The sequence below is a fragment of the Bison bison genome, unplaced genomic scaffold, assembly GCF_000754665.1.
Source record: "Bison bison bison isolate TAMUID 2011002044 unplaced genomic scaffold, Bison_UMD1.0 scf7180017864144, whole genome shotgun sequence".
Classification (NCBI taxonomy): Eukaryota; Metazoa; Chordata; class Mammalia; order Artiodactyla; family Bovidae; genus Bison; species Bison bison.
This window is the reverse complement of record NW_011494716.1, coordinates 4,762,565-4,787,864: the sequence shown is the minus strand read 5'-3', so window position 1 is coordinate 4,787,864 and position 25,300 is coordinate 4,762,565. Positions and strand designations below refer to the sequence as shown.

Below are 25,300 nucleotides of genomic sequence, written 5' to 3'. Positions count from 1 at the left end.
GGATGTGTCTTCAATTGGTGACAAGGGGAATAATAAAGTCTCCCCCCAAAATGCAGTTTGCTAGATGATGGCTTATAAAAAAGGGGATCTCTGAATGTGAAGGAAAATCACAGAATGAGATTTTAACAGGACAACTTAGGAAATGACTGGAATTTTTCCTGATTGGGTTTTCTTTCCTTTTTTGATTTTAATTTTTTTTTAATTATAAAAAATTTTAATTGAAGTGTAATTGATTTAGAAGAAGGGGGCGACAGAGGATGAGATGTTTGGATGGCATCAACAATTCAATGGACATGAATTTGAGCAAACTCTGGGAGATAGTGAAGGACAAGGGAAGCCTGGCGTGCTGCAGTCCATGGGGTCACAGAGAGTCGGACACGACAGAGTGACTGAACAACAACACTCCCTCAAAAGCCTATCTTACCACGTCCACATGTGTTAAAACTGTTAGCATCTATGGTGTTCCCTGTGCCTGCCTGTAAGAAACTCCTTCAAAGGTGCCATCTGCCTTAGCATCCTCAGCTCATGGAGCTGAGAGAGGCAATGTTAAGCTGAACTGGACTGCAAGAAAGAGAGTCAAATCTAGAAACTGGGAAACCAAAGGACCCTGAAGATGAAAAACTGCAGGAAACCCACACCATCCCCGGGAACACCTGAATCCTGATGACGTCACTTCCTGGAAAGAGACGTGGGTTTTGCAACCTCTCTGCTACTTGCTTCAGTCAACACAGATCAGGGCTCTCCACTCCAGCCAAGGTCTGCTCTGTGTCCTCCTTGGTGCTCTTTTTTTAAGGATAAACTGCTCCTTCTGCCCCTCCTCCTATGGACTCCTTCAGCTTAAGACAATGAAGGAAAAGGAGCCTTCACGGAAGATGCTGAGTTCACACTTTTTCACTTGGTACCAATGTACTCCAGGCAATTTATAATCAGTGCACTCCAGGCAGTTTATAATCCAGCAAAACACCCAGGCAACTGGCTGAATTTCCTTCTTTTGACCAGTACTCTGCTCTAATAAAACATGCAGACACGAGCATACACATCCCTAGCCTTTCTAAATGTTCTAGTCCTCCTGTCTTGAGAATTTTATCTTTCTACTAAGTATGATTTCAGAATTCCAGCCATAATATTGCCAGCAAAGAGGTACAATCTACCATTACAACCAAAATGATTAGGAAGATGGCTGGAATATTAAAATGAAATCATGTACAAAGCAGTCACCAACAATGTGTTTTATCGCTTGGAGTCACCTAAGTCCCTGGCAAACGTGGCATTCATTAGTTATGCCTGGTTATTCCTAGCAAAGAGCAAGTTCATTACAAGTTAGCAAATTTCAATTTTACAGCAGGTGTGTTATTCAGAGATTTTTAAAAATAAATTGCTCATATGAGGATAAGCCATATAATTTTATTTTATTTTTCTGTCTGATATAGTAATGAGATATCAAGGGTACATAGACTGAAAGCGACAATTTCCATCTTCTGAGGTAAGAAAATGATTTTCAGACAAACTAATATGATATAAATATGCAATTTTACATGTATGGCTTATGAATCTTGCTTCAGTCATCACATGAGCCCAGAGGGTAATTCTTTCTTTTCTTCATTACTCATTATGTGACCTTGGCAATGATAAATCTTAGTTTCTGCCTTTCTGGATCTATAAAGTGGGCTCAATACCGTGGACGGGAGATAATCACTATATAACCAATGATTCCTCACAACACATGGTCAGATATAAAAGGCTTAGGACGCGCAGATGTATTATTTTGGAGGACTGTGAGAATTTAAGGTCAATTCATCCTTGGTTTGTTATGATCCTCCACCTTTTCAGTAAAAAAAACCCAACAAAAAAAAAACACTTTTTTGCAGTAGCAGCTCAGAGTTGCCCTAAGAAGCTCAGAATTAATCTAAGTCTAATGATTATTTAAGAAATGATGGACATTGCCTTATTTCTCTGCTTTTATTTCCCCTTCCTGATGATTTCATTGGGTCTCATTTCTTAATATCCTTAACTTTATTTCTGAGCATTTGTTTTTAAAACACTTCAAATGCTCTACGCTGGAATGGGTGAGATATGAATAAATAATGAACAAAGAGCATCTCCCTTTGTCATCAACATAATAGACATGATCTAGGCTTATTCAGGTTTTCTAAAAGACAGATAAGCTGAAGAGCTATAGAAAATGCATTTAACCCTTTTACACAATCCTGAATATAACTAGATTCTTTCTAGAGACCAGAAAGCCTAGTCCTTGACCAGAGAAGACTTGTGCCAGACTGTGCTGGGTATTGCTGAGCTTTCCTTGTGTGTGTGTATGCTCAGTCATTTCAGTTGTGTCCAGATCTTTGCAATCGCATGGACTGTAGCCCTCCAGGCTCCTCTGTGGGATTTTCCAGGCAAAAATCCTGGAGTGGGTTGCCATGTCCTCCTCCAGGGGCTCTTCCCAACCCAGGGATCAAACCTGAGTCTTCTGCATTGGCAGGCGGGTTCTTTACCACTGAGCCGCTGGGAAAGCCACATTTGGGTCCTGGTTACTTTTTGTGTTGGGGGCTGGACGGGGGGCCATCCTGTGTTTTGTAGGATTTTTAGCAGCATCCCCAGCCTCCACCCAGTAGATGCTATCACAACATCCACCCAGTAGATGCTATCACAACAACCCAAAAGGTCTCCAGACTTTCCCAGTGTCCTGTGAGGACTACTGCTTTAGGGACTTCCCTCTCTCCGACTCCAGGGGGCCAGAATATTCTAATATCCTAGAAGGATTCCTAACAGCACGCCAGGGACCCAGAATGTACCAGGAAGATTCCTAATAGCAAAGCAGAAAGGGTAGCACTTCGAAACTGCAGCCCATTATACCAGTACCATTTTTTTTTTTTTAAATAGCATTCACCACCATTCCTTGAGATTCACTTGGCAACAGCAGAGTCCATGCAGAGAAAGACCAAATGGGCCATGGGGAACAAATTAATCTACAAACAACTTCTCAAAGAGGGAAAAAGGAAAGCAAACTATTTTGGAAAAATCCCATGCAATGAGTCAATTGCAATTTCTTTGAGCTTCAAGAGTACACCTCCTCACCTAATTTTCTCTTCTGGGCCAAAGATTCATACACTTTGAAGCACAGGATATCTTTGGGGAGGGGGACAAGGCCACCCTGGTGATTTTTCGGTCTTAAACCCTCCCGGTACCCCCAACAGAGAGACTCAAGGGGAGTATGTGATCCAACCTCCTTAATCACCAGATGTTTGCAATCATCAGAAAGACGTCTTGGGCTGTAACCATTTCTCTGTTCTCCAGCATTCAGTCTCAGAGAGAATTTCCATAACAACATGTGACATGTAGAATGCTTAAAGGCACCAAGCATGACAAGACAAATTACACTCATTTTTCAAGACTCTGCAAGGTGCTGTACTGCAAGCGGGCGGGCTGCATGCTGGGCGGTTCCGGAGGGGCGGTCAAGGCGGGCATGCACTCCATCGCACGCAGGGATCGGGGCGAGGGCTGGCGTGCTGGGGCGGGAGGCCCGCCCGCGGTGGGGGGCTCCCCACTTACCCGCCGTAGGCTGGGATTGGGGGCGGGGGCGCCGCGGCCCGGAAGGTGTTGTACACGGTGCGGCCACGGCCACGCAGGTGCGCCCCTCGGTAGGCGGCCGCGGCCGTGGCGGCTGGATACGGGAAGCCGGGCACTGTGGGTGAGAGGAGAGAACAGAAGGTTCAGATCGCGCCTGCCTCTGGGGGAACCGTCCCCACTCAACACACACACTCAGGACCCTGCTCCCGGTAGGCCAGGGCCGGACACCCACACCCCTTCCTTCCAGGAGTCAGACTTCTAAAGGCAGGCTGGAGGGATGAGACCAAGGTTCAATTCCACAGAGGATGGGTTAACGCAGTCAGTGATCCCTGGGACCAATATCTAGGACAAACACCCACAAACGATTCTTACTAACAGGGGAAATGCTCACTGCATAAACTTAACTTTTTAAAAAGGTAGACTGCAAGATGTGTGTGTACTGGGTTCTCACATCTGCCTATTAACATGCATGCCTGACCAATATAGGTACTGTGCATGATACATATGTGGATGAACATGCAATATGCATAGGTGTATATGTACACATACACATAAGTATGTGTACATGTGTAAGTGATTATGTAGAGTGAAGTGAAAGTTGCCCAGTTGTGTCTGGCTCTTTGTGACCCTGTGGACTATTCAGTCCATGGAATTCTACAGGCCTGAATACTGGAGAGGGTAGCCGTTCCCTTCTCCAGATGATCTTCCCAACCCAGGGATCAAACTCAGGTCGGATTCACCAGCTGAGCCACAAGGGAAGCCTGATTATGTATATATGTGTATATAAAATATTCGTGGGCGTTAGTGTGCATATCACACGTATGTGTGCATGTGTGCAGGAATATGTATACATGTCTATTTATATATACGTGCATATGTATATAATGTACAAATACATACATACTTCAATGTGTTCTTAGTTATCTCTGAGGCTAAACTTCATGAGAAAATGTTACTTGTCTACTCATAGCTTTTCTCCACTCTGTTTTACTTTTTTCCCCATATTTTCCTTTAGGTATCTAGGGTTGCTTCTTGTTCAGTTGAATAAGTCATGTCTGACTCTTTTGTGACCCCATAGACTGTAGCCTGCCAGGCTCCTCTGTCCATGAGATTACCCACGCAAGAATACTGGAAGAGTTGCCATTTCCTTCTCCAGGGGATCTTCCCGACTGAGGGATAGAACTCGAGTTTCCTGTGGCTCTTGCATTGGCAGATGGATTCTTTACTGCTGAGCCATGGGGGGGAGTCTTTATGAGCCTATATTGCTGGTTAAAATGTTTTGATTGAAATATACTGTACCTACAGACAAGTGTATGCATCAGACGTGTACAGACCCCTCATGCTCCTATGGACAAATCACTACTAAGATCCCATCAGCCCCCTATCCATTTACATAGCTTATAAAACCATTTATACAACAACCATAACTACAGAGAAGTATGAGGACTCAACTCTGAAAAAGAAAGTGTGGGCACAGTTATCTTCCCAGGGGTGGTGGTGCGGAAATTCTCTGAGCCAAGTGACTTGTCAAGAGTCAGGAGGGAAAGTAAGCCTGATGCTCGAGACCCATTATAATTAACACAGCTTTCTCTGCCTGGGATGCGCTTCCTCCTAGGATGTCTGCAAATCCTAATGCATCAGGTCCATGAAACCTGAGGACATCACCCCACCTTGCTGCTCTTTCTAGTCCCTGAATCACAGGCTCTCACCATGCTGGTCATGCCAGTCCCATCCCACTCTCAGTAGGCACTGTTACCTGCAGTGAATCCCATGGAGGGGATGCTCTTTTAGGAAAATACATTTGGAAAGCCACTGTCCCAGGAGATCTATTAATATATTAGAGGCTCAGAAAGTCTTAAGGTAAGGGAAGTGCGTGCACGCGTGCTAAGTTGCTTCAGCTGTGTCTGACTCTTTTCAACTATAGCCTGCCAGGCTCCTCTGTCCATGAGACTTCCTAGGCAAGAATACTGGAGTAAGTCCAGGTTCAATGCATGATACAGGATGCTCGGGGCTGGTGCACTGGGATGACCCAGAGGGATGGTATGGGGAGGGAGTTGAGAGGGGGGTTCAGGATGGGGAACCCGTGTACACCCATGGCAGATTCATGTTGATATATGGCAAAACCAATACAATATTATACAGTAATTAGCCTCCATTAAAATAAATAAATTTATATTAAAAATAATAATAAAATGGAAAAAAAAGAAATCTAACAGAGACTCACAATCAGTCCTTAAGATTTGATGTGAGCAAAAAAATAGTCATTTTTTAAAACTGAGCCTAACTAAAATACTCTGTTAATTGAAAATAAACATAGATAAACTATATATATAAAAAAAAAAGAATACTGGAGTAGTTGCCATTTCCTTCTACAGGGGGGTTCTTCCCAAACCAAGGATCAAACCCACATCTCTTCTGTCTCCTATATTGGCAAGCGGGTTCTTTCCCACTAGCGCCACCTGGGAAACCCAAGGGAAGTGCATTAACACCATTAATGCAGCAACCCCAGACTTCATTTCTCCCGGAACTCTAGTTCAAAGAATACCCAGCCTCTCGTGGGTACTGGTCTGGAGAAGAAAATCACTTATTTATTATGTTTACTTCTTCTATTCATCAGCCAGCTTCTTGAGGGGCCCCACCGTATCCCATTCATCCTTGCATTTCCCCATGCATCCCCCCCATGTCAGCAGAAGCCCCCTGATTTTGTCCACAGTAGGTTCTAGATATTGGACACAGTTGATTCTAGATGACTTAAAGACCAGTGAATGAAGCCCTGGGATGTGGTCCAACCAAATGACTGACGGACTATCCATTCTCTCCTTGATCCTTTTTCTCCTCTCACCCTGTTTGCCTAACAGGAGCTTGAAGTATCTCCCATTAGAGAGGGAGACAGGTGGAATGAACAAGAACCAGGATGGGTTTCCTCATGTCCACAGCCCTGTCTCCCCCGTTCAGTCTCTCTTGGGATTTTAGACAGTGTTGGTAGCAATGTGCAAGGCTGGGAAGGACCCAGCTTCTCTTGGTCAGATAGGAAGATAAAGGCTCAGAGAGGCCTCAGCCCAGGAGGCTCTTTCCCAGAGGCAAGGCAACACATCCAAGCTGCCCTCTCCCAGAGCATGTATTTTGCAGAATTCCTAACCTCTCACAGGGTGTTGTGTGTCATATTATCTTAAAGTTGCCTCTGTCTACATCCAAACAGCCTTCCTCCCTGCCATCATGTTCAAGAGTGGAAGCCCTCCACATAGAGAACAGAACAGACAGGTGCTTGCCCAGGGGGAAGGGGTTCAGAAAGGGATGGACAGGGAGGTGGGAGTTAGGAGATGTAAGGTTTTATATAAAGAATGAATAAACACCAAGGTCCTCTGTATAGCACAGGGAACTATATTCAGTATCCTGTGATAAGTCATAATGGAAAAAAAATTTAAAAAGAATATCAGAAAACAGACTCTGTAGGACTCCAATTACTTTACACCATGAAATTTTTTTGCACCTTGCTTTAGGTCCCTGGATATGTTCCAATGTCTCCTAGTTTATAGTCTATGGGAACTTGAATAGAATTTGTATCCTGGTGTTGTGTGAAAATTGTATAAATCTTCATTATGTTGAATTGGTTCATGGTGCTTTTCAGGTCTACTGTATCCTTCTACTCTTTTGTCTATTCATTCTATCAATTTTTGAGTTTGATATGGAAACTCCAAATAAAAATATTAATTTATCTACTTTAAAAAATAATCGTAACATATAGTGGAACTATATGTAATTTTGTTCCGTATTTTCCAAGTCTCTTGTAATTGTGTTATCATGCTTTCATAGTTTAAAAAAAATAAAAGGAAAGAGAAAAAATATTTGTAAAATATATGAAAAAGAATACGTGTGTAACTGAATAACTTTGCTGTACAGCATAAATTACCACAATATTGTAAATCAGCACTTCAATAAAAAGAGAAAAAATAAAGAAAAAGAGTAGAAGCCTTTCACTCTATCAGCTCCCCTTAGTTCCAGAGTTCTTGGACAGTCGGTTTGTAACTGCATGTCAGTGGCAGGAGGCTGGGGAGGGAAGAAAGTGGAATTTCCCACAGCAATTATTCCCAATCCTATATTCATGGGATTGCACAGACTGGACTATAACTCTTGACCTGGAAGCTGAAGACAGACTGACTACCCTCTGGAATTCTTCGTGTGTTCTTGAATAGCCAATAGCCAGCCTGTTTCTTGGATTCTACCATATCCTTCTCTGATGATGCTAGTAAAATGCCAGGATGGTAGAACAAAGCCAGAATGATTTTATCTTTCTCTTTATGTCCTTTATGTCCCAGAAGACCATCCAGGTTATTTCTTAATCTTTTTAAAAAAATTGTCAGTCAAGACAAATCATATAGCATTACTTAACTCTCAGCTTGCCAGCCCCTCCGCATCCATGTTTCTTAGCTGGTGTTTCAGCTGTGCTCAGTCGCTCAGTTGAGTGTGACTCTTCGCGACCCCATGGACTGTAGCCCTCCAGGCTCCTCTGCCCATGGGATTCTCCAGGCAAGAATACTGGAGTGGGCTGCCACTACCTCCTCCAGGGGATCTTCCCAACACAGAGACAGAACCCGCGTCTGTTGCATCTCTTGCACTGGCGGGTGGATTCTTCACCCCTGTGCCACCTGGGAAGCCCAACTACTATCCTTGAAATTGCCAAGAGGTATCAACCTCAATGGGGAAAGCGGGGCAATCCAAATATCCTAAAAGGCCTAGAGTTGGAGATAGATGTTGGCTTCAACACTGGGGAGAAAAGGAACAAGTGAGCCTTTGATTCTAACGCGATCTTGCCACAGTTCAAATATTAAGTTTGCGGAGGAACACCCTGGATTTTGAAATAAAGCAAATGAAAAATTCACAATCTGGCAGAGCAGCTGGTTGCCTGTGTGAGGAAACGCAGAAATTATGCTGACCCATTCATTATCGTTGGCTGCGGCACGGAGTGAGCCAGACAAGATCCCTCTCAGCGACAAGCAGGTTTTACAATAATTCTTGGAGGATTTAGATGTTGAGATAGAACATGAAACAGAAGCTCGGCAGTAGAGCGAGGGGAATGCAAGCTGCTAGAAGGGGAAAGCCAGGATGCCGCTGTGTACCCCTCTTTGCTGCAGGGAGAAAATAGCCTTCTCAGTGCAGGATAAGGGATTTGCAGGTCTTCATACCAAGCTCTTTGGGCTACTCCAAGCAGGGCGCATTAAAGAGATTCTGGTTGTTAAAGGAGCAAGGGAAGGACCGCACATCAACTTCCTGGGAGGCCAAGTGCCCTCAGGTAAGATAAGGAGCCACCTGATGCGAAGAGCTGACTCAATGGAAAAAGACCCTGATGCAGGGAAAAATTGAAGACAAAAGGAGAAGGGGGCAGCAGAGGGGGAAATGGTTGGATGGCATCACCAACTCAATGGACATGTTGTCATTGTTCATATGCTCAGTCATCTCTGACTCTTTGCGACCTCATGGACTGCAGCACGCCAGGCTTCTCTGTCCTCCACCGTCTCCTGGAGTTTGCTCAAACTCATGTCCATTGAGTCAGTGATGCCATCCAACCATCTCATCCTCTGTTGTCCCCTTCTCCTGCCTTCAATCTTTCCCAGCATCAAGGCCTTTTCTAATGAGTCAGTTCTTTGCATCAGGTGGCCAAAGTGTTGGAGCTTCAGCTTCAGCATCAGTCCTTCCAATGAATATTCAGGAATGAATTTGAGCAAACTCCAGGAGACAGTGAAGGACAGGGGAGCCGGCAGTCCATGGGGTTGCAAAGAGTTGGACATGACTTAGTGACTGAGCAACCACAACAAATTTTAACAGGGGCTTCCTGTTACAGGAGCAGGCATGTAAGCCTCCCAGGTGGATGTCTGCTCAGCTATCCCTTCTTGTTGCCGTCTAGAGCTGGCCAAGGGGTCTCTTCATGAAGTCTCTAGTTAATCACTGTCATTGATGAATATTCCCTTCTCTTCCCCTCTTCTCTCCCTCCCTCTCTCATTCCTGAAACCAAACAGGACCCAGTGGGGCTCCTGGGCACAAAAGCCTTTCTGTGTTTCCCGTTCCTTGATTACAGGAAATCGCCTTCATTCAGCCTCCAAGACTTTCCCTGAGTTCCAACAGGCAGGTTCAAACAGTTGCTAATTAGGGAAGGGAGGGGATGCAGAGACAAAGCAGCAGCAGCCAAGAAACAGCAGTGTAGCCTTGCGGGGGTAGGGTCTCGGATCCTCCTTAAGGGGTACACTTAATAATATCCTTGAGTTGTTTTGCAGATTCTGAAACCCCCACCAGGTGGGAGAAGTTAACTGCATGCTGCCCACCAGCACACAGACCCCAGACCAGTTGGAAATAGAAGATTGGTGATGCTGACTTCCACTTGCTTCACCACCAATCAGAAGAATGTCCAGGAGCTAGTCAGGCTTTCCTCCTCTTTGAACCATTACCATAAAACTCCTCACCACCCCCTCCGGGTCAGGACACACAGTTTTGAAGGCAAAACGCTGTGGCCCTCTTTGCCTGACAAAGCAATAAAGCTATTCTTTTCTATTTCATCCAAAACTCTCTGAGATTGAATTCGGTGTCAAGGTACACAGAATGGATTAGGCATCCATTCCTCCCTCCCTCCCTTTTATTTTGTAATCTCTTTCTGAAGAAACCTACCCCAAATCTTCCTGGGTGTACTAGCAATCAAGTAACTTGGATCACAGATATGAAGGGAAAAAAATACTCTCTCCATAGCTAAAATGCAAGCTCCATGCGGGCAGTGTTTTCCATCTGTTCTGCTCTTTGATTTAGGAAATTGCCTAGCACAGCAAGGTATCAGCTACCTAATACTATGCCTGGACATGCTTTGATGATGAACCCATGTTTGTCTCTTTTAAAAGGACCATACCCCTGTCCTTTATAAAAAGCATGCTGCCCAAGATTTGCAGAAATACAGTGTGCAAATAATACATGAGATTTCAGTCATCTTTATAAAAACTGCTACACTCCTGACCCAAAAATAGCAACCAGACTTGGAATATGTGTGATTCTGATGAAAAGGGAGATGATTTGGGTAAATGCTCTGCGCTGGGAATTATTGCCCACCCTCATTCACTTAAATTTACCTTTATTGCTCCACAGCATTAGGGTTTGGAGATTGGTTTCTTGTTCTCAGAGAAGTTGAGCTCAAACTCCCCCCACACCCAGACAGGTGGTACCCATCTGGTCAGTAAAAGGTATTTGGTCACGTTGCTTCTTGCACACAGCCCCACGTGGAGCTCCCTAGCAACCCAGCAAATCTGAGTCTTTATGCAATGAATGTGTGCAACAAGGAACACTGGAAAACAGCAATCCTTATAATCCCTGCCTTGCCTGACTGACAGCTGTGCCTTCTGTGTTTCTTCCTGTCTCCATGAGAGGACATCCCCCCTATGGCTGGCTCAGGACAGTGTGGCTCTCTTGTCTTGCAACTAAGATAAATGGTCAAATTCAAGGGCAAAACACCACAACTGTTTGTCAAGCTTCCTTTAGACCCTGGTGGGATGGTAGGAGCTGATCTATTTATTTTTACTTGCCTACCGGGTCTCCTGGCTTATAGAGCATGGTTAACTGCATATGTGAAACGTATACTTAGGTGATTTGGATATAGGTTAAACAAAACTAAAATGGCTTTATCCTTGAACCATGTAAAAAGAATGTACTGCGCTGTGCTAAGTCGCTCAGTTGTGTCTGACTCTGTGACTCCATGAACTGCCACCCGCCAGGCTCCTCTCTGTCCATGGGATTTCCCAGGCAAGAATACTGGAATGGGTTGCCATTTCCTCCTCCAGGGGATCTTCCAGACCCAGGGATCAAACTCAAATCCTGTGTTTCCTGCATTGCAAGCAGATTCTCTTATCCGCTGAGCCATCAGACTTTCCTATATGTTGCCTATAGCCTAAAATAGGATTGCCCATTCTCAAGGCTCTCATCTTTAAGGGTATAACACTTTTCCATTCACATGGAGATAAAAAGTTGCAAAACAGAGAGTAACATTTGTCTTGTTGGAGGTTTACAGGAATATAGTGATCAGACCTACATGGAGAGTTACAAGAACAAAGGATTCTGACATCAAGAAGCTTGCAACAACCGACCAAGCGCCTCCCTTGCCTTGACTTTAAAAATGCTTTGCTGAAGCCCTTCAGAGAATTCGGGGTGTTTTGAGTCATCCCTCTCCTTGCATCACCCTGCAGGCCAATAAACCTTTCCTGCACCCAAACTCTGACATTTAGGTATTGTTTGGTCTCACTGTGCTTTGGTCACATGAACTTGGGTTTGGTAATAAGAAGACATCTTAATTATGTGTTTACATTGCAGCATGACTTGTCTCTTTTGCTGAAAGTTATGTCATCTATCAATATCCCAGTTCAGGAGTTTTCATGTAGGAAGTGGGCAACACGTGTTTAATAAATCCAATGCAAAAGGCCAAGGGGAAACGCACAATGTCCTCTCCACTACCAAAACAGAGTAAATCGATGCTAATAAAAGTCATTCACCTGTCACCCTGTCCAATATTTGTAAATGCCTCTTTGTTAATTAAAGAACAATGTTTGAAAGAAAAGACACCAAATTAGAGGCATTTCTGAACCCCAACGCTGGAGTTTGATTTTTTTTTTTTCTAGTTGAACTTCAAGTTAATAAGCATGTAAACAGACCATTAATGGCAAACAATGGAAAGTATTCAGGCTTCTTCGTGGGTACCAAATAAATCCTTAGTTCTTGGCATGAGGGAGACAAGGGAGGGGGAAAAAAAAGCACAGGTTCATTATACTGGAAACGTTCCTTCTTTAACCTGCTCCAGCATGAATCAAAGTGAAAAATCTGGTATCACTGCAATGAAAATTGGATTTAGCTCATAAGCTAAAAATGAGTTTCTCTCCAAGAAAACAGGGCCTGAGCTTCTGGAGCAAATGCCAATTGCACATCTTGTTGACACCTCGACATCCGCAGCCCACCCACTCCCAACCTTCAGCTAGATTTATATCCAGAGCAGAGAGGGACGAGGTTAGCAGAGCAACCGTCTCAGCTCTTAGGAATAAGGAGTTCTCCACCGCTGAACTCAATGAAACGGAAACTTCAGGGACGTAACCAGAGGCATGCTGTGATGTGCTCAAGTATCAAGGCAAATCAACATTTTTAAAGGGAAGATGTGTGGGTGTATCAACCAGACAAATGGGCCATTTACCAAAGTGTCAACTGCTTATTGCCTGTCTCCCCCGCAAGACAGACGCCCCCACCTCCCACCTCCGAGCAGCTTCGAGTTCAATGTATTTACAGCGACGAACGCGAGCCCTTCCCTCTGTCTCTTTTACGAATGTGGTGCTTACCTTCGAAAATAAACACAAATGAGATCATCTCAGCAAGCCCGGAAATCCCAAGAGAAGGAACACAACAAAACCCATGGAAAATACTTGAGGGTTATAAACTGCATATTAAAGTTTTAGAGCTCTGGGAGAGATGGAAGAACAGCAGATGCAAAACCCGACGGGGGGGCAGACTCTGCATCAAAACCATAAAAATATACAACTGCTTTAACGGGCAATTATTCTTTGCATTTGTGCATGGGTTTGAATTTGCATGAGGTTGCCAGATGCCCTGAAAAGGTGTGCTGTTTAGGATGGATGGGGGTGGGGGAAGCTCTCTCTTTGTCTGTTCTTCCTCTTTTTTGCTTCGTGAATGCCACCTTCCCCCTCTCCCACACCTGAAATGTTTTAAGACAGAGATGTTCCTGCTCATTTGGGGGTTGAATTATTCCGCGGGTAATTTATGGTAGGAAATATTCACTTACACAATTCTGGGGGTACAGATGCGGTTTCAGCAGCAGGTTCACGGTTCTGCAGGATTCCCCTCAAGGGAACTCCTGTTCCATGAGCTGGACCATAAATTAAGAAGTGGCATAATAGGTAACATACCGAGGTGAAATAAACAACCAGAGATGGCTCAATTTCACAGGCAGAGCACTGTGTGATAAACATCACAACGCATCATCCAAAAAAGCCCACATAAAAACCTGATGACTTATTTTCCACATGGCGAAAAAATGTTTGCAATTTGCAGGACAGATCTCAAAGAAAGATACATCAAATTGGTTTGTAACACAAAATGTATACACAGTAAGGTCACTGTCTTTAAATAAGACCAAATGGAAAACTTAATATGATGGACTACATTTGGTTCTAGGTCAAAGTAAAAATGGAAAGGCTTTCAGTTTTGTTAAAATTCAGTCATTTCCAGGTTTAGGAGTAAGAAGGGAGTCTTGCATTCAGGCAGTCATTGACAAAAAGACCAAAATGGCCACTTAATTTGTTGGACTCTCTGGTTTTCATACGCACATCTATTCATCCCTGAAACTCACATTTGGGATCGGCTCTTGTTTCATTTTAAAATGCATGTTGATATTAAACACTGCTGTTTAGAAGTGAATAAATCTACGTTTTGGACAAACAGTTTCTTACAGGACATCCTCATTTGAAATGCATTGAATAGGAAAACAAAAATTTCTAATTAATGTACAAGCCTAATCACCATTCTCCACATGGAAGAGTAATTTTTCACTGTTCATTTGCTCGGTTTAATCTCAAAACTGACATAACAGAAACGCAATGTCCTATAAATCTCCGCTCATTTGTTTCTTTAATATTCATATTCCATTGAACTGCAGCTGCTTGTTGGTGCAGTCTATTACAACTTGCAAAAGTGTCGATAAAAATATTATGAAAGGCAAGATGTGTTTCTTGCCGGCTGCACGTGCCATTTATTTGGAGAAAGACAATAAATGGCTCGAGGATGCTTCCCCCCACCCCCGCCTGCTGTTTGGTGGGTGATTAGTGATTAATTACCTGGCAGCAAATTGACATGGCACAAGGAAATTGACACAGCCCTGATTAATTAACTTTTTATGGGCGGCAGTTACTCACAAAACATTGCACACCATAATTGAATCTCTTTACATAACGTCATGGTACAAAAGTTTTAGTCAAATCCAAATTACCCAGAAGTTTCTAGGCCGTTACAGGTCCGAGGAGGATGTGTGGAAAGAACTGGCAAGAACTTGGAGAGAGATGTACATTTTTGAAAGGGAAAAAAAAATGATGGGGATATTGTGCTGGCTTGATTGCCAAAGATGAATTTATTGACCTAAATCTTCGCTGTCTGAGACCGACAGACCTCATTTCCTCCAGCCACCTCTGACCACCGCCTCTTAGTGATAAAGATTCTCACCTTTGTCCAGTCTCTAAACGTCGACTCCCTAATCTAATTCTTGATTCCAACATCACCTCCTCCTTCCAAGGTTTTTCCTCTCAATTTTACCCCACATTTCTTGATGCCACCACGGCCACCACCATACCACTCCTTTTTCCCTCTTCACCTACCATCTCCTTCCTACCATTTCATATGATTGCACTCTCCTTATCGAGCTCTCTCTTGAGGTGTCCTGAGGACTTTATCTTTGTCCAGACTGTGTCTCTAGTACCCAGAGGATGATCTGGCCCCAGGTACACGCTGAGATGTTTATTGATTATATCGTCAGATAAACTCAGAATGCCACAGTAGTTCTGTTACGGAGGAAAGATGAGTGACAGTCCTTGACCCTGTGAGAGCTGCTGCTTCGGAAGGGTGTCTATTTTAAGAGAAATTTAATGAGGACATCAGTGATGAGAGACTCTGGACCTCACGTGTCTCAAAGTTCAGGCAGTGATAACTGGGATCGTTAAAAGTGGCGATTACGGTTGGCATAATTCCATGCTCTCGGACTCCATGATCAGACAGATGAGATTTTACTGCATGATGAAACATACAGTAAACAGCTACTAGTCACTAACCCTTGCTAATGGCCAGACCCACAGATGAACTCACAGAACTCTTCACAGAACCACACGAATCAGGTCTTAACTGTAATCTTCCCTTTCCTGGGGCGGAAAGGTCGACAGAGAGCAGCTCAGAAACTCTCCAGTGATCTGAACCCAGACAACTTGACACCAGACCCTGACGTCTTATTTATTGCAGGAGGCCCTGGAACAAAGGGATCCTTTGTCAGTTTTAGGTATAACCTTTCCACTTCCACTTTCTCCACATACAGCTTGCATGTGTGCATGCTAAGTCACTTCAGTCGTGCCTGACTCTTTGCGGCCCCATGGACTGTAGCCCGCCAGGGTCCTCTGTCCATGGGATTTCCCAGGCAAGAATACTGGAGTGGATTGCCATACCCTCCTCCAGGAGATCTTCCCCACCCAGGGACTGAACCCATGTCTCCATCTCCTGCACTGGCAGGCAGGATCTTTACCACTAGTACCACCTGGGAAGCCCCTCTAAGCTGCTTCCAGGCCGTCAGTTTTCATTTCCCTCCTATTGTCTGGACAAGCTGCTCCATCACCTCCCTTAATCCATAACACATCCAAGAGAACCAGCCCTGATTCATCATGGACTGAATTAATTTGCAGGGGGATCTGTCTACAAGCCTCCCTGAGACCTTGCTGCAAGCCAGGGCATGGAAAAGAGCAGGGCAGGTGACATTTCTTCCATTCTATATTTATGTTCAAGCTTCCCTGATAGCTCAGTTGGTAAAGAATCTGTCTGCAATGCAGGAGACCCTGGTTTGATCCCTGGGTCAGGAAGATCCACCAGAGAAGGGATAGGCTACCCACTCCAGTATCTTGGGCTTCCCTTGTGACTCAGCTGGTAAAGAATCCACCTGCAATGCAGAAGACCTGGGTTCGATCCCTAGGTTGGGAAGATCCCCTGGAGAAGGGAAAGGCTTCCCACTCCAGTATTCTGGCCTGGAGAATTCCATGGACTGTACCATCCATGGGGTCGCAAAGAGTCAGACACGACTGAGCAACTCACTTTCTCGAATGTCACTAGATTCACAGCTTGGTTAGAAATAGTCTCTTCCTTGGAAAGAAATGAGTCATCTAGGTAAAAAATATACATTAAAGCATGTAATGCCGATACAGGGATGCATTCTGAGCAGTGAGTTTGGTGTTCCCAAAGTAGACATGTTTCTGAACTTAATAAATTTAAGAAGTCTCAACAAACCGCCTCACAACCCCACAATGCTCACACACCTGAATATTATTTCAACACTTAGGAGTTTGAATGATGACAGCAGCCTTGGATATCATCTAATTACCCCCTGATTCCTGCTTACCCCCTGAAGTTAGGGGCTGGTCGTCTCTTTTCTCCCAAGTTACAAATGGGCAGATTAATCCAACAGACATGGGGGGAGGGCCAAGGCTGCTAAAATGTGCAGTGAGAATCTTTTTCTGTGCTAAAGACCTTTTTGTGTTCCATCTCCTTATATGTATTGACATCGGCCCCCTGGGCAGGGTTTCTGTAACATTTCATTCAGTGAAAACAAAACAAAACAAAACAAGAATGCATCTCCATCTTGGAGGGTTTGACTCGGCAGGACCTCAGAAGGCATCTGCAAAAGTGCTTTCTGTCCTTAGAAGGAACCTGGGGAGACAAAGACCTGAGATGCTGAGACCTACTGTAACTCGGACGAAGCGATTTACCAGCATCTATTCCTCTGACAGTACCTGTATTGGTGTCAATGTAGCTTTTTGCGGGCAGCCGTGGAGGGAGAAAAAAAAAGGCTAATAATTTATATAAATAATTACTTTATCGAGTGCATACACACAGTAAAGCTTCAATTGTTAAATCATTCATGATCTAGCTAACAGCTGGCTGAAACAGCAAGCTCGGTGAATTGCCTCTCCAGGTAGGAAGCAGGGCAAGTGAGATAAATGAGCTCCCTTATGCTGGGCTGAATTTCCCATGGTTCTCTGGGGCTGCTGCAGCTCCATGAACCCGAGGCCCTAGATGGAGGTTGATGGGGACTCACGGGATGGAAATGCAATGCAAAAGCATTGTTCATTTCACTGCCAGCCATCACTGTGATGTCAAACCCCACCTGATTTTGAGAACCAGCTCCAGACTTGAAAACTGAGTCCTGATCCTCTGGGCAATGTCCCCAAACAAACCCAGAGGTTTACAGGTGCTTTCTGGACCTGGGATCACCTGTCTGATTTCCCAGCTGGAGACCTCCCCAACATGCCCACCTAGACCAGGTCTAAGGAGGGCCATTCAGACATGGTTCAGTTGTCCAGGCACTAGATAACATAAACCTTCCAAGCCAGCTTTGTTGGTGAACTTTCAAAAGCACCTGGGAAAGATCACATCTAAGAATGAAAAAGAAAGAAGAGCCATTTGTTTGAGGAGTTACAATGCCTCAAGCAGCCTGAAAACTTTTAAAACAAGGATGTCACTTAATGCTCACAGGTAAGCAGGTATTTGGGCTTCCCCAATGGCTCAGCAGTAAAGAATCCACCTGCAATACAGGAGACCCAGAAGACACGGTTTCGGAGACACGGGCTCGATCCCTGGGTCGGGAAGATCCCCTGGAGGAGGAAATGGCAACCCACTCCAGTATTCTTGTCTGGAGAATTCCATGGCCTGAGGAGCCTGTAGGGTCACAGTCCATGGGGTCGAAGTGGCTTAGCACACAAGCCACACCAAGTTCTCTAGTAGCAATAAAAGAGCTCTTGGCAGGTCACTGCTTTTACATGAATGAAAACATGATTTCAGACAATGGTGTTTTGGAGTTCTTCATGATACAAGTGTTAAAACAACTGTATTTAAAGGAACTATGCCAGGTTCGGTTTCCTTTCATGCATCTTTACCATGTGTGGGGGAATCTGCTTTTGAAGAGAAATAACGCAGGGGAAATGAGGGGACCACCTCTCTGGGGTTGGACATATTTCTATGCAAGAAATACCAAGCATCCCACTGCAGGGTTTGAGTGTCTTTGGGGGTCCTTGTTGCTTAGGGGCTGAGTGTGTTTGACTCTCTGCGACCCCATGGTCTGTAGCCTGTCAGGCTCCTCTGTCTATGGGATTCTCCAAGCAAGAATACTGCAGTGGCTTGCCATGCCCTCATCCAGGGGATCTTCTCGACTCAGGGATCGAACCCACTTCTCTTACATTTACCTGCACTGGCAGGAGGGTTCACTGCCACTAGCGCCACCTGGGAAGGTCCCCTCGGGGTTCTTACTTCCCTCCTAAGCTGTTCACTCCCAGCTCTGCAGATGGGGAGGGCTTGGCTTCACTTACAAAACCAGGTTCCCTAAACATGAACACCTGCACCAGTCTATCAGGCTGCTCCACTTTACTTTCCAGGAATCAAACAAGATCCCAGCTCTGAACTCAGTATAAGGTTTTTGTTTTTTTTTTTTCCCATTTTAAATCCACATTAGAGAAAGACAAAGATCATATGATATCATTTATATGTGGAATCTAAAAAAAAATATGTAAATGAATTTATTTACAAAACAGAAACAGATGCGCAGACATAGAAAATAAACTTACAGCCACCAGAGTGGCAAGGTGGGGTATAAAATAGGGGTTCGGGATTAATATATACACACTACTATACACGGTTCCCTGGTGGCTCAGAGGGTGAAGAACCTGCCTGCAATGCAGGGACCTGTGTTTGATCCCTGCGTCAGGAAGATCCCCTGGAGAAGGGAATGGCTACCCACTCCAGTATTCTTGTCTGGAAAATTCCATGGATAGAAGAGCCTGGTGAGGTACAGTCCATGGGGTCACAAAGAGTTGGACATGACGGAGTGACTAACACTTTCACTTTCACCAGTCAACAAGGAGCCTCTGGCCTCTGCTCAGGGCTGGGGGAAGGAGAACACAGTCATGATCAAGGATTTCCATGTGGGCTCTGCACCAGGCTGTGTGTGGATGCGCATAAGAAAAAATACTGTTGGTGCTATCCCAGGACCTGGGGTTTCCAGGGAATTCCCATGGAATGACTACCTCCCTGTCTTTCAGAAACATCTCATCTCAGCCTCATTCTCTGGCTGTGCATGCAGGAGGATCCCAGGGCAACGTAGTTTATTGTTTTAATATTTGTCTGACACAAAGCAAACCATTCTCCAGTGATTCCTTATCTGTCACATGTATTTCTGTGCAAGAAATATCAAGACAAATAAGATGTTTGGGGGCACACCACCGGATGGTAGTTTTTTTTTTTGCAACTGGCAGCCTATTGCAGAAGTGAGACCCCTGTCTGAAAAAGACAAAAGCCCTCTTCTGCATGGAGATTAATAAGCAAAGCGCTGGGAGAGCAGTTGCCTGAATCCTGGCTTCTCCTTTGCTGAGTTTTCCCTGTGAACAACTGAGGGTGTTCAACTAGTGTGTTTTAAGACTTTTCTTGAAACTGGTTAAAAAAAAAAAAAAAAGTAAAAATTGGACATAACAGTAACAACCAAGAGGCCTGTGATCATAAGCCAGCCGGAGTGATCACAGATGTCAGTAAAGGAGCTAACCTGGTTGGGGTTCAGGGGTGGAGGCAAGGATCAAAAATACAAGTGAATTACTGTGTATGTTTGTGCACTTGTGCTCAGCCATGTCCAACTCTTTGCAACCCCATGGACTGCAGCCTGCCAGGCTCCTCTGTCCATGGGATTTCCCAGGCAAGAATTTTGCAGTGGGTTGCCATTTCCTCTTCCAGGGTATCTTCCTGACCCAGGAATTGAACCTGTGTCTCCTGCATGACAGGCAGATTCTTTACCATCTGAGCCACCAGGGAAGCCCTAGAGAAGGTCAAAGCTCCAAATCAGGGCTCCAAATCCAGATGTGTTTCTTTATTGTTTATTGTGAGGGCAAAACTAGGTCAATGCATTGTATCTAGACTGAATGTATGCACGGATCTTACCTTACTGTGGATCAGGAGAAGGGGATTCTCTTTCTGTGCCTACCTAACATTATTTGTTATAAAATGTGATCAAATGGTACAAAAGGCAAAAGAGACACAAGAATTCAAAAGGAAGTCTCCTTTTACCTCCACCCCAGCAGCCAGCTGCCCTGGGCCCTGCCATATCAGAGGAGAATGATGGCCTAATGAAGGAGATGATAAACTATGGCCCTCTGGGCCATCTGGCACAAAGACTGTTTCTGTAAATAAACTGTTATGGGAAGCCCAGTCACACCCATTCATTTATGTATTGTCCGTGGCTACTTTCAAGCTATGAGGACTGAACTGAGTAGTTGCAATGGAGACTAGATAAGCCACAAAGATGGAAATATTGACTATCTGACTTTTCAAAGAATAGTTTTGCCAAAGAACAGACAGAGAAAAAAGGGCTCTCCAGGGATCTTGGGATGGAAAGGAGAGAGCCCAGCCTCAGAGCTTGAATGCTGAAGATGGAGAGCTGTCTAGAAGGTCCATCTGACCTCTCTCTGCTCAGACTTTTCCAGGAACAGAACAAGGAATCTCTAGTGTGTAAGTTTAGAGTGGGAAAGATGGAAAACTCAGGATTCAGTCAGACTGGTTCATCCTTGATCCAGCTGAATGACCACAGCCAAGTTCTTCAATCTCTTGAAGCCTACATTTTCTCATGTGAGAAAATAGGCATAATAATCACGCCTAGAGCATAGATTTCCTGTATTAAGTGAGAATGTTCATATGAAAGGCTTAGGCGGCACTAGTGGTAAAGAACCCGCATGCCAATGCAGGAGATGTAAGAGATGCAGATTCAATACCTAGGTAGGGAAGGTCCTCTGGAGGAGGGCATGGCAACCCAATCCAGTATTCTTGCCTGAAGAATCCCATGGATAGAGGAGCCTGGCAGACTACAGTCTATGGGGTCTCAAAGAATCAGACATGACTGAAGTGACTTAGCACAGCAAGCAAAATGCCTAACATATAGTAAGTGCTCAAAAACCATTGATCATTACCATTATAATTATTATCTTTTATTTCGGAGCTGGAACTAGGACTCACTTTGAGCTTAAAAATGTAACGGGGACACAGCACCAAAAACTCAGTAATTAGGATCGATCATATTTTCATGCAACTTTAAAAAAAAATTAAATGATTATTAATGAATTGGTGATAAACCAACTCAAAATTTAAATAAAGAAGTGCTTGGCTGTGCCATATTGGATCCTACATGAAAAGAAAACAATAATATTCATCTTGTTTTTATGGAAAATTTTGATATTTTGCTGATCGTGGATCTTTTCCCATTCATTTCCTTTTTTTCAAAAAAAAAAAAAACTATTGCTTTAAAATGTTATTTACCTTGATGATTGAGTTTTGTGTTGCTTTTAATGTTTATTAATTTGGCTGCACTGGGTCTCAATTGCAGCATGTGAAATTTCAGTTGTGGCATGTGGGATCTAGTTCCCTGACCGGGGATAGAACCCAGGACTCCTGCATTGGGAGCAAGGAGTCTTAACAATTGGACCCACCAGGGAAGTCCTTGATGACTGAGTTTCTTTGCGCTTCTTTAAATTTTGTCCAAAGACAAAATTCACTGGCCTCACCCCAGTACTGTTTATTATTTGAAGCGACTCCTCCAGAAAACATTAGAAAAAGCCTCTCAGACGTCACCAGGAAGGTGTGAGTTACTGAAAAGAGAGAAAGAAGGGCATGGTTCATTAAACCAATGTTATCAGTACCACAGAGACCTGTTCCGGCACCTTCTATTAACTAAACTCCACCTACTCTCATTTTCTATGTTGGGCAGAAGAAAGAGGAAGTCATCAATGAATTTAGGCTGTTACTTTAATTACAGAGAGCAATGGAAATTTTATCAATTACCTGAAAGTAGAACAGGGCAGGCCTGATTGACGTTTGTTTCTGCCACTTAAGCCACTGCTTTATGAATTCCACATAACTACTGCCATAAAATCTGCAATCGATACATCAATTAAAACTTTGCCACTCCCACTTGCCCTTGAATTTCATAAAAGTTAATCAAGGAGGAGATGCCTTTGCATTTTGATAACATTTAGGTCCTTGAGCTTTTGCCTGGGATACAAAAAATTTTTTTTTCCTGTTGCCAGGGATGAAAATTTCAGCATGCAGATTCCTTAACAAACTAGGAACAAAGCTACCATATGACCCATCAATCCCACTACTGAGCATATATCCTGAGGAAACCATAATTGAAAAAGACACATGTACCCCAATGTTCATTTTAGCACTGTTTACAATAGCCAGTCATGGAAGCAATCTAGATGTCCATCCACAGAGTAATGGATAAGGAAGTTGTGGTACAGAAACACAATGGAATATTACTCAGCTATAAAAAGGAACACATTGAATTCAGTTCTGATGAGGTGGATGAACCCAGAGCCTATTATACAGAGTGAAGTAAGTCAGAAAGAGAAAGATAAGTATTGCATATTAACGCATATGGATATTCCATACCAAAATATGGAATTTAGAAAGATGGTACTCAAATCCTACTAGCAGGGCAGCAAAACAGACCCAGACTTTAAAGAACAGACTTTTGGAGACAGTGGAAAGAAAGGTTGGGATGATTTGAGAGAACAGCACTGAAACATTTACATTGCCATATGTAAAACAGATAGTCAGTGGGAGTTTGATGTGTGATGCAGTGAGCCCAAAGTCAAGGCTCTAGTCATCTAATATGATGTCTAAGCTGGTAACAAAAGAAAGGACAAATTCATTGACTTACAGAACTAAAAATGTAGGGTGGAATGCAAGCAGAATCAACTGGCCAACACAGGAATTAATTTTGTAACATTTACATTATTCACAGGTAATGTACTTCACAAATAATTACTTCTTGGGTCTCCTTGGTAGTCTAGTGGTTAAGTCTCTGTGCTTCCAATGCAGGGTCTGTGGGTCCAATCCCTGATCAGGGGATCTAAGATCCCATATACCAAATAAATAAATAAATAATAATTACCACTTGATGTGAATTAAAAATAAAATGAGGAAAACTTGGAAGAGAAGCGAGCAGATGTGCATTGGAAATGCACAAGAGGTAACATCCGAATGACAATTAAGTATGTGAAAGATGATGTTCCTCACTAAAAGACAGGCACAGGCAACTAGAGGAAGCTTGATGGTATTTTTCACCCACCTGGTTTGCAAAATTATAGAAAAGAGCAAACGATGCAGGTGCTGGCAAGAATGTGGGATGAAGCTCACAACTGTATTTGGGGATCTCCATGTGGATCCGGAACACGGACGGGTATGCTGAAGTATAGGTAACGATACGTGCTGCAGCCTTCAGAGAGAGGCTGGAAAAGATGTAGCTTTAAAGTTTGTGGACAGAGATGACTGCATGGACTCTGGACCACTCACATCATGGAACAGCATGAAACTATCAAAAACGCTTAATGGGAGATAGTGAAAATGTGTTATTGTGTGTGTGTGCTCAGTTGTGTCCGACCCTTTGTGACCCCATAGACAGTAGCCTGCCAGGTTCCTCTGATCAGGGGATTTTCCAGGCAAGAATACTGGAGTGGGTTGCCATTTCCTCCACCAAGGGATCTTCCCAACCCAGGGACTGAACCCAGGTCTCCTGTATTACAAATGGATTCTTCACCCCTTGAGCCATGGGAGAAGCCCAAATGTGATATTAAGTGACACAAAATGTGATCAACATGTGTAATGTGGATTTAATATGGACGTTACTGACTTCCTTCTGGGTGAAAACTGCTCACACCCGCATTTCACTGGTGTATGTCCTATTTGCATTGTTATGGAGAAAATGTGGAAAGATAACTTACTAGGGAGTCAGATTACAGATTACTTGAAAGGCATGTGTTTGGGGACAAAGTGGGGGGATATTACTGGATCATTCCATACAGATATGTGTGTGTGTGTTCGCCTGCTTCCCTCATTACAGTGAATACATGCTACTTTTGTAATTTAAAATCTATTTATGAAACTGGAAAGACAAAATAAAGCAAGTGACATTGACCTGCTTCTGCACACATCTACCCCATGGGGAAATAAGAATCCGTGAGAGCTGACTTTGCTAATCCATACTGGAGTGGATGTTCCATTAGTCCCATTCACGGAACTAACGACTTACCTCAATATTTCAACTGGGAAAAATGGAAATAACGTCTTAATTTGGAAGAAAAGGTGATAGAATTTTTACCTTGCTATTTCTGCCTGAAGCCATTTTTTTTTTCCTTTCTTTCTTCAGGTCAGGATTAAGGATGCCCAAAGGTACGCTAAATCAAAAGTAAATAAATTTAAGAGCTCCAAAGAACTGTTGAGCTGCAGTCTGTGGGGTCGCAAATAGTCGGACACGACTTTGCGACTGAACAACAACTGTTGAATAATTACTTGGAGAACTTTAGAAGAGGGAGAAATTTACCTCTCACAAATGTTGGTGCTTGATTTACGCAGAGGGTTTGTAAATAGTTGACGTTACACGATTTTAGATTCAGGCATTTTCTTGGATCAGATTTGTATATATAAATTATCTCCAATTTTCTCAAGTGTATAACTATTTAACAGAGAAATACTTGGCTGTCAGTATATTTGATTTTGTTAATTTTTAATACATCTACTCAAATATAATTTATCTCTGTATACCATTAGGAATGAGAGTGAGTGAATGTCACTCAGTTGTGTCCGACTCTTTGGGACCACATGGACTCTAGCCCACCAGACTCTTCTGTTCATGGGATTTCCCAGGCAAGAATACTGGAGTGGGTTGCCATTTCCTCCTCCAGGGAATCTTCCAGGGCATCAGGAATGGAACTTGAGTCGCCTGCATTGCAGGCAGATTCTATTCTGTCTGAAAATCCACCAAGGAAGCCCCATATTTACCAATACTTTGGATTATTTGATAAAGACTAGTGAAGACTCAGCCTAAAGCTGTTTTTGATGTAAGCAACCATATGCAGAGAGGATAATAATA

General features: G+C 43.6%; 1 protein-coding gene across 7 annotated transcripts in view; it reads right to left on the bottom strand.

The window, feature by feature from the left end:
- The window catches only part of RBFOX1 (RNA binding protein, fox-1 homolog (C. elegans) 1), a 441,591-nt gene that overhangs the window by 63,125 nt on the left and 353,166 nt on the right, over positions 1-25,300 (bottom strand). For all 7 annotated transcript variants that reach the window (XM_010840448.1, XM_010840441.1, XM_010840445.1 and 4 more), the window contains one exon: positions 3,553-3,685. In XM_010840448.1, the coding sequence (XP_010838750.1) occupies positions 3,553-3,685 (133 nt within the window). The remainder of the gene's footprint in view (positions 1-3,552; positions 3,686-25,300) is intronic.